Source organism: Elephas maximus, chromosome 1 (genome assembly GCF_024166365.1).
Source record: "Elephas maximus indicus isolate mEleMax1 chromosome 1, mEleMax1 primary haplotype, whole genome shotgun sequence".
NCBI classification, from domain to species: domain Eukaryota; kingdom Metazoa; phylum Chordata; class Mammalia; order Proboscidea; family Elephantidae; genus Elephas; species Elephas maximus.
Window position 1 is genome coordinate 99,811,706 of NC_064819.1, and position 15,824 is coordinate 99,827,529.

The 15,824-nt window shown below is 51.8% G+C and overlaps 1 protein-coding gene across 2 annotated transcripts; it reads left to right on the forward strand.

Annotated features, from left to right (window-relative positions):
• The first annotated feature begins 2,320 nt into the window (after nt 1–2,320).
• Nucleotides 2,321–11,948, forward strand: MAPK13 (mitogen-activated protein kinase 13). 2 transcript variants are annotated; one of them, XM_049890635.1, is made up of 12 exons: nt 2,321–2,558; nt 3,265–3,394; nt 4,734–4,792; nt 8,209–8,317; nt 8,787–8,816; nt 9,217–9,264; nt 9,391–9,505; nt 9,664–9,735; nt 10,670–10,749; nt 11,015–11,093; nt 11,221–11,397; nt 11,646–11,948. In XM_049890635.1, exons 1-12 carry the CDS (start codon nt 2,440–2,442, stop codon nt 11,726–11,728), a joined length of 1,101 nt encoding a protein of 366 aa, XP_049746592.1. In that variant the 5' UTR covers nt 2,321–2,439; the 3' UTR covers nt 11,729–11,948. The 2 variants fall into 2 exon arrangements, with proteins under 2 accessions (XP_049746592.1, XP_049746598.1); XM_049890641.1 differs by having other exon boundaries at nt 9,667–9,735.
• Nucleotides 11,949–15,824: the final 3,876 nt, after the last annotated feature.

Consider the following 15,824-nt stretch of genomic DNA (forward strand, 5'->3'; position numbering starts at 1 on the left):
ATGCAAAAAAGAAAGTAACTTTAGGTAATTCCCTTTCCTTCCTGAGAGATGAGGTAATTTTTATCATTTGAACACCTCTGGACTACACCTAAACATTTGTGCAAATGATGGCCCTCCCCGCCCCTCTACCAAGGCCAGAGATCACCTAGCAACCTGATGTCAGCTGATCTCAGTAGAGGGGACAGGGTTCAATCAATCACGCTAAGATTTGCCAATGGTTGATTTTCTATTCTCCTTCCTCTTCTCTTTATAAATTTCATTGTAACTAGCCTACATTGAGTCATTTGTTTTTTTAGAAATCAGGATGGTCTCCCTATATGCGTATACAATAACTGCTCAAGGTAAATCCTATATTTTAATTTCTTTGGGCGTTGATTTTTTTTTTAACACTGCCCAGCTTCAGGAACAAAGTGCCTTCCTCTGGCACCATCAACCCCAAAGGTCTGACATCCTGCAGGGCCCCCAGGCTCGCAATCCCTTCTCCTCCCAGAGGGTCCCAAGGCTGGAGTAGGGGGATGGGGCTGGGAAGAAGGCAGGGAACCTGTCAGATACCCCAGGGCAGGATGGGCTGGAAGAGATATGGTTTGACCTATAGACCCGTCCTTTGATGCTGGCGAGGCAGATTATTTGAAACACAGGACATTTCCTTAAAAGAGCAATGCCTCTTGTCTCAACCTGCATACCCTGCAAACCCTCGTGGTCAAGAGCAGGGGCTCCCGAACCAGGCTGTACTAGCTTCTTCACCTAGCTCTGGCCCGTACCAGCTGTGTGACCTTGAGCAAGGTATTTAACCTCTCTGTACCTCAGGCTGCTCATCTCTAAATGAGGATAATAACAGTACTGATTCATAGGCCTCTTACCAGGATTAAGTGAGCTGTGTATGTAAAACACTTAGAGCAATGTCTGGCACATGACAAACAAGTGTTTATTAAATATTTTTTCATTTCTAATAGGCTGACTCCTCCTTTCATTCTCCATACATTTATTGGTCCTACTGCGTGCCAAAGATGAATAGGATCAATTTCCTGCCTAAAATGCCTGTTGGGCATTTCTGTCAGATCCCTCGCCCGGAAATGATTTTCCAGGTGGTGCCTGGGCAAGGAAGGCCAAGCCGGTCTTTATGGGACAGGCTGTGGGGCTGGGTTTGGGGCCTGCAGATCGCCTAGTGCAGATCTCCAGCTTGCTAAAGGCCATGGAAAGTTCCTTTCCATCTTCAAGACCCCTCCTCTCCCTTCAACAAAGTGGAGCAAGTGGTCCCCACTCCTTCCTCACCCCCATCTCCAGGCCACCGTGCGTCAGACAAGTTGGGACAGGGGAGGTGTCCCAGGCAAAGGCATCCGGAGACCTCCCCTTTGGTCCTCAGGGGCCTCTGTGATTTAATTTCAGCCCAGAAATCATCTTCAGGCTGCACAAACCACCAGACATAGGTGGCAGAAAGCCTTGGTTTGTAATTGCCCTCCGGAGCCAGCAAAAACTATGCTCGATACCGGAAATTTTGAACCTAGACTGGATACTTGATATTATGGAGCTACAGTTATTAAGTGTAAAATGATATTGAGGTTATGTTTTTAAAAATAATCCTTATCTTTTAGGGATACAAAAAATATTTATGAATGAAATATGATGCCTGGGCTTTGAAAATAATGGGGTTGAGAGAAGGGCTTGTAGATAAAACTGTCCATGAGTTGATGTCATTGTTAAAGCTGAGAGATTGGGGTCATGGAGTTCATCAGAGCTCCATACTCCCAGCGTGGCCCAGAGGCCCTCTGAGCTTGGGAGCTGGTTGGAGATGCAGACTTGCGGCCCCACCCCGGACCTACTGAACCAGAATCTGCATTTTAATAAAATTCTCAGGGGATTCGTGTGCACATTCAAGCGTGAGAAGCACCGGGCTATTCTGTCTACTCTTGTATATTTTGCTATTTTCCATAATAAACAGTTTTGTTTTTATCTGAAATCGTCTCCGAAATTCCCGGCGAGCTATTCCTAGAGTCCCGGCTGTACGGGAGCTAGAAGGCCCCCTCTTCCAAGTCCTCCGCCCCACGTGGAAGCCCCTCTGGTCCTCAAATCCTCGCCCCCGCGCCCTCGACCTGGAAGCTCCCGGTTCCCGCAGGACAGCGAGTCTGTTCAGGTGGCCCGCACCTGCCGCTTCGGGATCTGTCTGTCCTCAGGGCCACGCACTCTCACAGCTGCACGCAAACATGGGCCTCCCCAGCGCAGGGCTGTCGGGGCAGGCCCGGGAGTGGCCGCGCCCTGTGCACCTGGGCGCGCCGGCAGGTGGGACGCGTCGCGGGCCCGGTGTCCCCGCCCTTGCGGGGGGAGGAGCGGGCTGCGCGGGGCGGGCTCGGCGCGGGACCGAGAGCGGGGACCCGGGCTCTGGGAGCCCGGCGCGCCGCGAACGCAGCCGCCAAGCTGAGTCTTCCGCATTGGGTGCCCGGGATGAGCCTCACCCGGAGAAAGGGCTTCTACAAGCAGGACGTCAACAAGACCGCCTGGGAGCTGCCCAAGACCTACGTGTCCCCGACGCACGTAGGCAGCGGGGCCTATGGAGCCGTGTGGTGAGACCCTCGGGCCTGCGCGGCCGCTGGGGGCTTAGGGGGCCTGAGACCGTCGGGGCGGACGGTGGGCGGGCGCCTAGGCACTGGGACGCGAGGGGAGCCTCCCCACAAGCGTGGGCCTGGACCGCTTCACCGTCTGCACTCTCGGGCTGGCCCTAGGTGTCCCCTTCTGCTGGCTGCTCTGGGATGGATACCCACAACCTTAACCTAGGACCCCCAAGGCCCAGCATCCTGAGGGTTTGAAGGCCCTCCCAGGGGCTTTTCCTGGAGCTGGGAGGGAGAGGGAGGCTGGACTGCAGAGTGGAGGATGAGGGAGAAGCCCCAGGCTGTGTCAGAGGCGACATAGCGCCATCTCATTTTTCTCATTGGGCGGCTGTGTGGGTCTCTCTGGGTTGAATTAGAGCTAGCTACACTGAGGCCCAAAGAGGAGGACGTGACTCCCAGTTGCATGGAGAGTGAGGTTCCCGCCCTGCACCTGACCTTGTCCACCTTAACACATGTCTGGCTGTAGTGCAGTACACCTCATTGTGCTTCCTGCTGCTCCCCCACATTCCAGGTGGTTGGCATCATGTCCTCCCCAGCCTAGCCCACGATGGGGATGAAGGAGTGGGAGAGGGAGGACCTCCTGGGATCCCCGGAGTCACCTGGGAGGTACTACCTGGATCTGAGGTGGGTGCTTCCAGCTGACCTGCCTGTGTCCCTACAGCTCTGCCATCGACAAGCGGTCAGGGGAGAAGGTAGCCATCAAGAAGCTGAGTCGGCCCTTCCAGTCTGAGATGTTTGCCAAGCGGGCCTATCGGGAGCTGTTGCTGCTGAAACACATGCAACATGAGAACGTAGGCTGGGCCCGGGGGGTGCTTACGGGCAGGCCCCTGGGTGGGTGCTGGAGACGGCCTGAGAGAGTACGGAGAGCTCAGGACGGGGCCCAGAGACCGGAAATCTCCCTGCTACACCGCCCCTTCCCAGTAGCTTTCTTTTCCTCACCTCATTATAAAAATGGGGACGTCAGAACCTGCCCTGCTCAATTCCCAGAAAGAGTGCGAAGAGTAGTTGTGGCAATGGAGCAGAATGGGCTTTGTAAGGTACAAACTACAGTCTCACTGTTATGAGGAAATGGGCACAGAGGAACTTTGTGATTTGTCCTAGGCCTGAGAGCAGGTGGCCAGCTGGGACTAGACTCTTAGCTACGGTTGTCTCCATGGATGACCCAGATAATAATAATAAAAACCAAACCCGTTGCTGTCAAGTCGATTTCGACTCATAGCAACCTGTAGGACAGAGTAGAACTTCCCCATAGGGTTTCCAAGGAGCAGCTGGTGGATTTGAACTGCTGACCTTTTGGTTAGCAGCTGGGCTCTTAACCACTTTGCCACCAGGACTCCAATAATAATAATAGTGGATACTTACTGAACACTTACTATGTGTCAGGCACTGTTCTAAGAGCTTTGCATAAACTGACTTGTTTAATCTTCATAATGCCACATGAGACAAGTAATATTGCTCCCATTTTACAGATCGGAAAACTGGGGCACAGAAAAGCTCACAGGTTATATGGCTAGTTAGTGGATTTGGTCCTCAGCATCCTGACTCCAGGCCTGAGTGCATAACCATTACCCTGTCCCATCTGATAGAAATGTCTAGGAAAACCAGTGACCCAGTGCTGGGCCTCACAACCAAGTTTTGCTCCAGGACACCTAGATTGGAGGGCAAACAATCAAAATCATGATTTCAAAATATTGTGCACATTTTTTAGCCCTCTCCCTCTTCAGCAAACCCATCCCCTTTGGCCTCCAGCCAGGGGTGATCTTGCCCCTAGTTCCAAACCAGCCCTGTGGCAGGCAGGGATACATGTAGCAAGGCTCTTTCCCCAGCCCTTCCTTTACACCCTTTGTCACCCTTGGGTCCCTGCTTGAGTTGAGACTGGATTTGTGCTGCTTGCCCTGAAGACCAGATTTGGGAGCAATGAGCATAGGAACGTCCCCCTCCCCTTCTCCCCAGCCTGACTCTTCATCACTGTTTATTGCAAGTTCTCTCCCAAGAAGCCTGGGGGCTTACCTCCTGCTGGAGGTGGTGTATTAGGAAAGGGTGGTTGGTCCTGTGTATGGCTGGAGCCCTACAAGAGGGATGAGGAGAGGCCATCTGCTGTTCAGCTCTCACTGATGACCCTTTCCCCAGGTCATTGGGCTCCTGGATGTCTTCACCCCAGCCTCCTCCCTGCGCAACTTCCATGACTTGTGAGTCAACTGCACTGGGCTCTGGGGCGTTTGTAGGTCCCTCTTGCCACTCAGGAGCCAGTTGGGGGAGGATCCATATTCTCTCTTGGGGTGGGAGTGGGAGGGTGCTCTTGCCCTGTGCATCTGGGCTATCAAGGTGTGATTCTCTCTGAAGAGATTCTTTCAGCCAAGGGAGGAGAGGAAGGCAGGCAGGAAGAGGTAGGAGGGGCTTTGTAGGGTGCTTACTGGGCCTGGAGCTGTCTGAAAAGCTGCGTTGCTAGTTACCCAGCCTTAACACCACACACACACACACACACACACACGCACACACGCACGCACACAGACGCACACACATACACATACCTGTCAGACCTCACAGGGTTTGTAGCAACTCACCTGGCCATTCACCAGAGGCCCAGGTGCAAGTCTGAACCTAGGGGCTCCTTCTAGCATAAAGCGAGGATTGGGAAGCCTTGGCCACCTCTGGCCAATGAGGTATTTGACAGAATTACCCAGAGCCAGAAAATATAGTTACTAACTTTATAGCTTCACTAATGCAGTGCCTGATCTAAGATTTCGAAGCCTTTAGGAAGGTGGATTTTTTTTTTTTTTTAATTCTATTTCAATGCAACTGAAGGCCTCTTTGTTAGCATGCTTTTGTTTTAAATTTCATGCAATATTTTTGAATTGAGTTGTTTCCTATAATGCCAATTGCTGGGCTTAGCATTGGGAATTCAAAGCGGACCAGGACCAAGCACCAGCCCCTGCTCAAGGCACCATGTGTTGGGTGGGATGGAGGGTACAGCGGGCAGTTTTTAAATGAAGAATGACAGTAGTGTGGTCAGTGCTCTAGGTATGAGCAGAATTCTGGGGACTATGTGCTGCTTCAGGGGACATTACAGAGGAAGTGACATTTGAACTCAGTCCTGAAGGATGAATTGAAGTTTGCCTGAGGTAGAAGGGGCTGGAGGTAGAAGGAACTGTGTGGGCAAAGGCTGAGATGAAGGAAAGAGAAAGGAATGTCTGGGCAATTTTGAGAAATACAGCGTGGTGAGCGGACACCGGTGGCTGGTTCAGTCAAGCTGAGTCCACACTTGATCCTACAGGCAGCCTCAAGTCCATGGAGATTTTGAACAGGGAGGTGATATAGTTCATTCAGATTTGGGGATGCTATCTGGCAGCAGGAGGCATTGTGGTTTGGTGGTAGAATTCTCATCCTCCGTGCAGGAGACCCAGGTTCAATTCCCAGCCAATGCACCACATGCCCAGCTACCACCCACATGTTGGTGGAGGCTTGCCTGTTGCTATGGTGCTGAACAGGTTTCAGCAGAACTTCCAGACTAAGATGGACTAGGAAGAAAGGCCTACTATCTCCTTCTGAAAATCAGCCAGTGAAAACCTGATAGGCCTCAATGGTCTGATCTACAACTGATCATGGGGATGGTATACAACTGGATAGTGTTTCATTCCGTTGTGCATGGGTTCACCATGAGTCAGGGGCTGACTGGATGACAGCTAACAACAACAGCTCTGTCAGCAGTGAGAAAGGAGCAGGCAGCAGCTCGGAGACCTTAGTCTAAAGTAGAGGTGATGGGATGCCAAGAGCAGACTTGAGAACCATGTGGGGCAGAATGTTGTATCTGCTGGGATGCAGTGGCTGATTGAGATGGCCGGGGGCAGGGGGCGGGGGGATACCCAGGTTCCTGTTTGGAATACAAGGAGAAAGAACTGGTCTTGGGGGAAAGATACGAACTTTATTTTAGAAGTTCACTTTTGAAGAGCCTGTGAACATTCAAGCATTTAACCAGCAGTTGCAAACAAATCTAGAACTCAGGAGAGGAAGGTCTGGGCTAGGGACAGGAAGAGGTAAGTGCAGAACATGGTAAGATGAGAGAATCGGCAGAGATCTTTGAGAGAGTGTCAGACTTTGCACAAGGTCAAATATGAAAAATGGGAACTATGGGTGTATCTTGATCCGACCTGTTGGTGACCTAGATCTGAACTGTTTTGGCGGTAGGGCAGGAACAGAAGCTAGATTATAGGGGGAAGGTCCATGGGTATCACAAATGGTTTCTCTTAACTACTAACAGAAAGGTTGGTGGTTCAAATCCATCCAGGAGAACCACCGAAAAAAGGCCTGGTGACCTACTTATATAAGATTACAGCCATTGAAAACCCTGTGGAGCACAATTCTATTCTGACACACCTGGGGTCACCATGAGTCAGAATTAACTCAGTGACAATGGGTTTTGGGTTTGGAAGTTAAAAAGGTGGGGCCGAAGAGTATGGACCACCTTTTCTAGATGTTTGGTGGAAAGGAAAAGAGTTTGGAAAAAGGGTGGTTGCTTGAAGAAGCAAGGTCAACGGAAGGTGGTTCCAGGACGATGAGACTTCAGTAAGTTGTAGGTTGAGAAGAAAGAATCAGAGGCCACAAATGGTGGGGGGTGACTGTGAATGGGGCAGAGTCCTGGCGGGAATGTGGTCAGGCAAAAAAAGTCCTCAAAAATTCAGAGCGTAACCCCTGGACACCCTTTCAACTCAGTAATGAAGTCACTCCTGAGGCTCACCCTTTAGCTAAAGATTAGACAGGCCCATAAAACAAAATGAGACTACAGGGGCAAGGACTGGAAGGCAGGAGGGGACAGGAAAGCTGGTAATAGGGAACTCAGGGTTGAGAAGGGAGAGTGTTGACATGTCGTGGTGTTGTTAAACAGTGTCATAAAACAATATGTATACTAACTGTATAATGAGAAACTAGTTGGTTCTGTAAACCTTCATCTAAAGTACAATAAAATAAAAAATTCAGAGGGTCGTGGAGATGGCCTCAACCACATTCTTTTTTAATTTATTTTTTAATCTTCATTATTTTTGCTCTGGACTTTGCTGTTACTGCCTTGAGCAGCAGTTATATATTTTGCAATCCCGTAAAGCCCAGCCACCTCCTCCTTCCTCCTTCCATCCTCCTGGAAGTGGTGGTATCGTTTCCTTCTTGGAAGGGCAGACATTTTATTTGCTCGTGGAGCCACCTCAGCTGGGCATGACTCTCCAGGAAAGAAAACATTTGGATAGGAACAAAAGGAAATAGTCACAGATGTTTCTAACTCACAGCCATTGGCTTTCTGTGGGGCCTGGAGGAGGGCAAGGAGAGGGCACTTTTGAAGAGAGGGAACACAGCTCCATTTGGTTTTCCCGAGTACGCTCCAATTTAAATGCTTACTCTGAACACTGCCATCTGGGTGGCCTGCTGTGGGGAGGCTGGGAGCCAGGAGTCAGGAGGCCCGTGTCGGGCTCTGGCTGGCTGTGCTGGGGCTGGTTCTTCTTGTGCACCAGAGGTCATCTCTAAGCCCTCTGTTCTGCTCCACCCGCCCCCTCCTCTAAGCTCAGACCTGGGCTGGGTGGGGCTGGGGACTGTTGCAAGAATCCCTTGTGCCTTCTAGCTACCTGGTGATGCCCTTCATGCAGACGGATCTGCAGAAGATCATGGGGATGGAGTTCACCGAGGAAAAGATTCAGTACCTGATGTATCAGACACTCAAGGGTCTTAAGGTGGGTGCAGGCTTGGAGGGCTGTGGAGGGGAAACAAACCTGTGGTTTCAGGAAGGCCAACCAGAATGCTCCTTAAAAGTGAGGATAGCAAGACTTCACCTCGCTTACTTCGGACACATTATCAGGAAGGACCAATTGCTAGAAAAGGGCATCATGTTTGGTAGAGGGTCAGTGAAAGCTAGGGAAACCCTCAATGAGATGGACTGACACAGTAGTCACAACAATGGATGCAAACATACCAATGACCATAAAGACGGGATAGGAACGGGCAACGTTTTGTTCTGTTGTACATAAGGTCGCTATGAGTCAGAGCAGACTCCAGCGAGAGGCAACTAACAACAACAACAATAGGACTTGGGGGCTGGGGGAATCACATTGTGACAAGGCGGAGGAGGTTTCTGGGCCAGCCTGAAGGGCCTGGTGCAGAAGCTGGGGCAGCGGATTCACCCTTCTCTCTCTCTCCGTGCAGTACATCCACTCAGCTGGAGTCATCCACAGGGTGAGTGCTGCCTCTGTGCCATCCCCTGGGGCCCCCATCCCACTCCTGGAGGGGTTCTCTGGCAGTCAGGGAGTGGGGAAAGGTGGAGGGAAGAGGTAATCCTCAGGAGCATGGAATGTGGGGTTTTCAGACCCAGCCTCGGCCCAGGGAAGCTTTATAGGGAAGTGCTACAAAGGAAACCAGCCCTGAGCTGTGTGTTTCTGGCTCCAAGAACATCTTAGAGCTGGGTGGGCTCCTAGAGGACACCTAGTCCAACTCTCATTTAACAGATAATAAGCCTGAGGCCCAGAGAGGGGGAGGAGCCTGGCCAAGGTCACACAGCCGGGCAAAGGCAGAGCCAGGAGGAGTGCTCTGTCTTTGCCTCTCAGCCCAGTGCTCACTTTCTCTCCTCTTGTCCCAGGACCTGAAGCCAGGCAACCTAGCTGTGAATGAGGACTGCGAATTGAAGGTGAGTGGCCACAGGCAGGGTCATCCCAGACTCAGGGTGGGCCCCTCTCCCACAGGAGCCTCGTGAAACTTCTTGGGAGCCCTGTTCCCTCAGCGAGCTCCTTCCTCTGTGTCCCCTGAGCCATAGATCCTGGATTTTGGGCTGGCACGGCACGCAGACGCTGAGATGACTGGCTATGTGGTGACCCGCTGGTACCGGGCCCCTGAGGTGATCCTCAGCTGGATGCACTACAACCAGACTGGTCAGTGGGCAGCTGCCCTGGGGGAGGGGCGTGGGGCAGCTGCCCTGGGGGAGGGGCGTGGGGCAGCTGCCCTGAGACCATCTTGGTTACTGTGTGTTGACTGGTCAGCTGGTCCTTGTCAGACAGTGAGGTGACACCTCCTCTCCCTCACTCTGTAGTAGACATCTGGTCTGTTGGTTGTATCATGGCAGAGATGCTGACAGGGAAAACTCTGTTCAAGGGGAAAGACTGTATCCTTTGGTAGAAAGGCCAGACTTCATTCAGGGATTCGTTCATCCAACAGGTACTTTAAATTTTTCTTTTCTTAATGTGGAAGTGATACATGCTCTCTGTAGAACAATTTTAAGATGTAGATAAGCAAAATGAAGAAAACTTGTCTCCATCAGGGGCCGTGGTGGTTCAGTGGTAGAATTCTCCCCTTCCGTGCAGAAGACCTAGGCTGGATTCCCAGCCAATGCACCTCAGGCGTAGCCATGACCTGTCTGTCAGTGGAGGCTTGCAGGTTGCTGTGATGCTGATCAGGTTTCCACACAGCTTCCAGACTAAGACAGACTAGGAAGAAAGGCCCAGTGATCTACTTCTGAAAATCAGCTAATGAACGCCTTATGGTGCACAATGGTTTCATCTGCAACTGAGCATGGGAATGGCTGGACAGGGCAGCATTTCATTCCATAGTGCATGGTATAACCAGGAATTGGGGTCATTGCCACAACAGCTAACAACAGCAAGAAGTTACCTGTAGTTCTGTCCCCCTGTAGGAAGTACTTCGCATTTTGGACTGCACACGCTAACTGAGCACCTGTGTGTGCTGACCCTGTGTGGCACTGGGTAGGAAGATGCAGTCTCCCCTGCGGAGCTCACAGTGTAAGGATTGGGGAAGCAAACAAGGAGGCAGGCTGCAATAACCAGGTGGAATAAGGGCTGGGAAGGTGGCACTCTCGGACCAGGAGCATTTGTTGGAGAGACATCCTCACCTGGCCTGGTGGGTCAGGAAGGCTTCCAGAGACTGAGTCCTGAAGGACGAACCTCCTTTTCTGGAAGCAGGAGGGCGTTAGGTGTCTCTGGAGCCTGGACCGTCCCCACAGTGGGATTGATGGGGGTTGTGGGAAGGGCAGGCTCAGATCTACCCACAGAGAGCCAGGCTGGCCTTAACCCACTGACCAGACCTGGACCAGCTGACCCAGATCCTGAAAGTGACCGGGGTGCCTGGCGCAGAGTTTGTGCAGAAGCTGAACGACAAGGCGGTGAGGGGCAGATGGGGTCTGGGCTGTGGGCGTGGCTACTCAGGGAGTAGGTGGGCTGGGGGCCTCTAGGGAGGAGGGGTCACCTGTGCCTTCCCCCAGTGTCCCTCTGCCCTGGCAGATGTTCTTACCCTCATCCCACCTTTGCCTCTGACCTGAGCCTTCAGCCCTGCACACTGGAGCGTCTCTGAAATCCCTGCTCCATACCCAAGGCCTGAGCCCCAAGGGGTTGACAGTCAGTGATCACTGGATGCTTTCTATCTTCCAGGCCAAATCCTACATCCAGTCCCTGCCACAGAGTCCTAAGAAGGATTTCTCTCAGCTCTTCCCACGTGCCAGCCCTCAGGGTGAGTCTGGGGACCTTGTCCCTGAAGGGCTTCTGCTGTCCCAATATTTCTGCCACCCAGTGGGTGGGCTCTCCTGAGCTGCCCCAGTTGAGGGTGGTTGGTGTGGTTCATGGCTCTGTTGCTGCAGCCATAGACCTGCTTGAGAAGATGCTGGAGCTGGATGTTGACAAGCGCCTGACAGCCTCGCAGGCCCTCACCCACCCCTTCTTTGAACCCTTCCGGGACCCTGAGGAGGAGACGGAGGCCCAGCAGCCATTTGATGAATCCTTAGAGCATGAGAAGCTCACAGTGGATGAATGGAAGCGTAAGAGCTGGGGCCTCAGTCCCCTCCTTGTCCTTGCCTGCAGGCTCACTCTTCTTTGCCTTGCTTGCCTTGCCTGACCTAGGCCTGCCCTACCGCCCTCCCAGAGACTCCTGCCCCCTTCTGTCAGAGCAGATATTGTCTCCTGCTTGTCCTTTCTGAACTGATTCCCCACTCCACGCTGTGTTTGAGGGGCTCTCTCTTGCCCTCAGTGCCCCCTTACCCACCCTGAGCCACCCTGCCTTCCCCAGAGCACATCTACAAGGAGATCGTGAACTTCAGCCCTATCGCCCGCAAGGACTCACGGCGGCGGAGTGGCATGAAGCTGCAGTGACTTGACAAGCCCGGGGACCGCCACCTGCCAGACACTGCCCCTAGGACCAATATTTATTTGCCACTACTAAAGTCAACTCTTCCTGGAATATGGTCATCCAAGGAGAAGACAGCAGGGCCCTTGTCCTTGAGAAGGAAATAGGCCTAGTTGATGTAGAATTCAAAGATGTTGGTTGGGAGAAGAGCTGTGATCGTGATGGGCCGCATTAAAAGGCCCCTTTGGAGAATCGCCTGTGTGTGGGGTCCTTTCCTTCACCACTGTAGTGGGGCTGAGAGGGGTGGGCTGAGCCAGGGCCGGGATCTACAGCAATGATGGTGTATTAGTTTCCAAGGACTGCTGTATAAATTACCACAAACTGGGTGGCTTAAAACAAGAGAAATGTGTTTTCAGTTAGTTCTGAAAGTTAGAAGTCCAAAATCAAGGTGTTAGCAGGCTACACTCCCTCGAAACACTCTAGGAGAAGACTCTTTCTTTGCTTCGTCTTAGTTTCTGGTGGCTCCTGGCAACCCTTAGCATCCCTTGGCTTACAGCTGCATCACTCCAGTCTCTGCCTCCATCTCCACATGCCACCTTCCCTGTGTCCTCTCCTTGTAAGGGCACCAGTCACTGGGGTTAAGGCCTGCTCTATTCCAGTACTATCTCGAGCCTTACTAATTTTGCCTGCAAAGACCTCATTTCCAAATAAGGTCACGTTCCGAGGTTCTGAGTGGACATGAATTTGGGAGACACTATTCAACCCAGTACAGTTGGCCACGAGGGAGGTCCCCTTCCTGGGCCCTGTGCTCCGCACAGGTGGAGCCACTGGAGTTGCTGCTGTGTTACGGTAGAACCAAGCGTGTTTGGCTGCTGAATTCAGGAAGTTGCAGAGAAAGCTGCAGCTGGTGGGACGATGCATTTAAGTTATTCAGGTGAGTGATAAGCAATCAAGATACGGAACAACAGCAGGCTTGTCGGCTGGGAGCTGCAGAAGGCAGAAATTGGCTTTTCTGGCAAAATGTTCTGCCTCCTCCCCTTTTGGAAGATGGTTCATTTCTCCAGCGCTTTCACCTGACAACGGCTGGGATCCTTCTGTTTAGATTTAAAGAACTTGGGTAGAAAAAATTGCCATTCGCACAAGCGGCTGAGGACCCTGGCCCAGGAGTTCCTGCCCTGGGCACATGGGTCTCAAATGTCAATGCAGTTTCCCAAGTCCCACCCCCTGGGGTTCTAACTCAGCAAGTCTGGGGTTAGGATGGGGTTAGGACCATAGAATGTGCATTCAAATGGGAACCCATCACCCGGTACCCAGGCCCAGGGATTCTGATGGATATCAGACCACATTTAGAGAGACACTTCTCTGATTTCAGTTATCGCTTAATTGCTGGGAGGCCTAAATAAGAAACTGACAATGGGAGGCTGCGGGGCTTTAGATAAGCTTCACACTCTCATTTTTCAGATGTTAAAACTGACTCCCCCCAAAAACCAAACCAAACCCCAAGGCCCAGGGATATTAGGGCAGATATTCACAGCTAGGAGCTGGCGGAGCCAGAATTTGAACTAGGGTTTCGAACCAGGATCGGGGTGAATCTTAGGGCTATTGGGCAGACCCCAGGAACAAAGCTGGGGGAAGGCACAGGCTGGGGTACACCTACTTGTGGCTGGAATAGTTCCAAGAGTTAAAGTTTAACTAACGCACTTAGCACTTGTTGAATGGTAGGGAAGGGGAACCAGGTGCCAGTCTGTTTGAAACAGAGCTCTGAACTGGTTTCTTCCAGTTTGAATCCCGGCTGAGAATTTGCATTTCCACCCCAGATATACTGAATCTGAATCTACATTTTAACAAGATCCCCAGATGTTTCTTACATATAATAAATTCTGAGAACCACTGCTCTACTAGTGGTTCTCAGAATTGGATCCTAACCAGCAGCATTAGTATGGCCTGGCAACTTGTTAGAACTGCATATTCTCAGCAGGAGTTTGAACCTGCAGGAAGCTGTTAGAAGCCCTCATTTGAACCCAAGCAAGCTTAACCACTACGCCAAAGACTCTTAACCCAAATTTGGATTTGAGGGCTGCCCCAGCCTTTCCTCCCTCCTCACCTGTGTCTTCGAGGCCCTTCCTTGTTGACTGTGTCCATGGACTCTGCTTCCTCTCCCACAGAGCTGCCCTGCTGTCAAGGAGGGAAGAACGGATGGCAGGTGGGGTGGCCATGTCTTGCCATAACCATGACCTTGCTGGCTACTAAACTGCCCCAGATTCCCTAATTCTAAATCTCTCGGTTAGTCACCTTCTGAGACTTCACTGGTTCCAAGGAGAAGTCCAGCCTTCTTGGCCTGGCATTCAAAGTCCCTTACATTCTCCCTAACCTCATCAACTCCCACCACCTTCCATATTCCTCATGCCAGCCTGATCTGCCATAGAACACCAGTCCCAGATACACTGTGAGGCTCACTGTGCACATTAGCAGGCAAAAGGCTCTGATAAGTCCTGCAGCAAAGACATCTGTTCACCATTGTTTAACCTAGAACTTCCCAAATGCACTTGACCACCCAAAACCAAATAACTCATCGCCACTGAGTTGATTCCAACTCCTAGTGACCCTGTAGGACGGAGTAGAACTGCCCCATAGGGTTTCCAAAGCTGTAAATCTTTACAGGAGCAGACTGCCATATCTTTCTCCCACAGAGTGGCTGGTGGGTTCGAACCATCGACCTTTTGGTTTGAAGCCGAGTGCAGAACCACTGCAGCACCAGGGCTCCTTCACTTTACCACAGGGCCCCACTTTCTCCTGACAGCTGTCACACACAAAGCACAGTGACGTAGCACTGCCTCTCTCCAAGTAGGCCTAGAGCTTGGCTTCTTTCAGGCCCTCCATCTCTTTCTCCACTTGGCAAAATTCTCTTCATCCTTCAAGACTATGCTTCAGGCCTCCCTCTTGACAGCCTTTCTCCATCACTGTCCCTCAGGGAATGGGCAGTTTCCTCTGGCCGGCCAAGCCGGAGGGCAGTATTGCAGTATTGCAGTGTGTGTGGTTCTTTCTCCCCTCCTGATGCCCCCATAACCCCGTGCTTGGAACAAATACCTGTGAATGAATAAATGATGTCCCAGGGTCCACTGGCCATTTTTCTGCCTGTCCAGTTCAGCATGGTATGAAGGGTGGCAGAGAGTAAAGTAGGAGGCAAAGCAGGTAGCCTGTATCCTATTGTTACTCCCTGAAAATGTCTAGGTTCTCAGACTCCCAGGCCAGACTCCATCATCCCTCAGTGTTCCCTTACGCCAGAATTAAACCTTTATGTGTCCTTCGATCCAGTCTCGCCCTCACAGTTATCTCAAACCTTCTGGGAAAAGGTGCAAAGGGCTTCATGAACTTGGGCCTTACACAATGGGCACAAGGCCAGTGCATTGGAAACCCTATGGAGCACAGTTCTACTCTGACACACATGGGGTCACCATGAGTCAGAATTGACTCTATGGCGACTGTTTACTCTTAGGGGTGAGCTGCAGGTCATGGGCAGGTCTTATGCCCCATGGCCCCGGGTTGATGAGGCCAGGCTTTGCCCCATGACTAATGAGGAGTTTTGGAAGGTCTTAACAGAGAGAGAAAGAAACCACATTCAGGGACCTCGGGGACAGTTCAGTAATAAATAGCAAGGACATCACCCTCACTTCTCTCCCTTGTAAAATGGTGTCCTTGCATGGTGGGGACTGCTACTGATACCTGTGTCATCGTGAGAGTGGAGACAGGCATGTTGCCCCCGGGCCGGGCCTACCTGGCATGGTTCGAGCTCTGGCTGGCATGAGGTGCTGGCGGTGCTCTCAGTGAGGGCATGTATTTGGGGAGGCAGAGGTGGAGGAGCTCCTGTGAGGGAGGGTGTGCACAGCACTGCCTAGAGGCTGGAGGCTTATCTGAAAGGGGCAGGGCTCAACTTTCACTTGCACCTTTAAGTGGTTTTTTCGCTTCACCCAGGTGCGAGTTTCTTCGCATCTTCCTGGAGGCCATCACTAGACCCACACAGAGCCACAGCTGGCTAGGGAGGACTCTCTCCCTCTTCTCCCCCAACCCCACTCCTGGCTTTTGTATCTTTAAATTCAGTTGAAGCAATTCCTTAAGAACCAG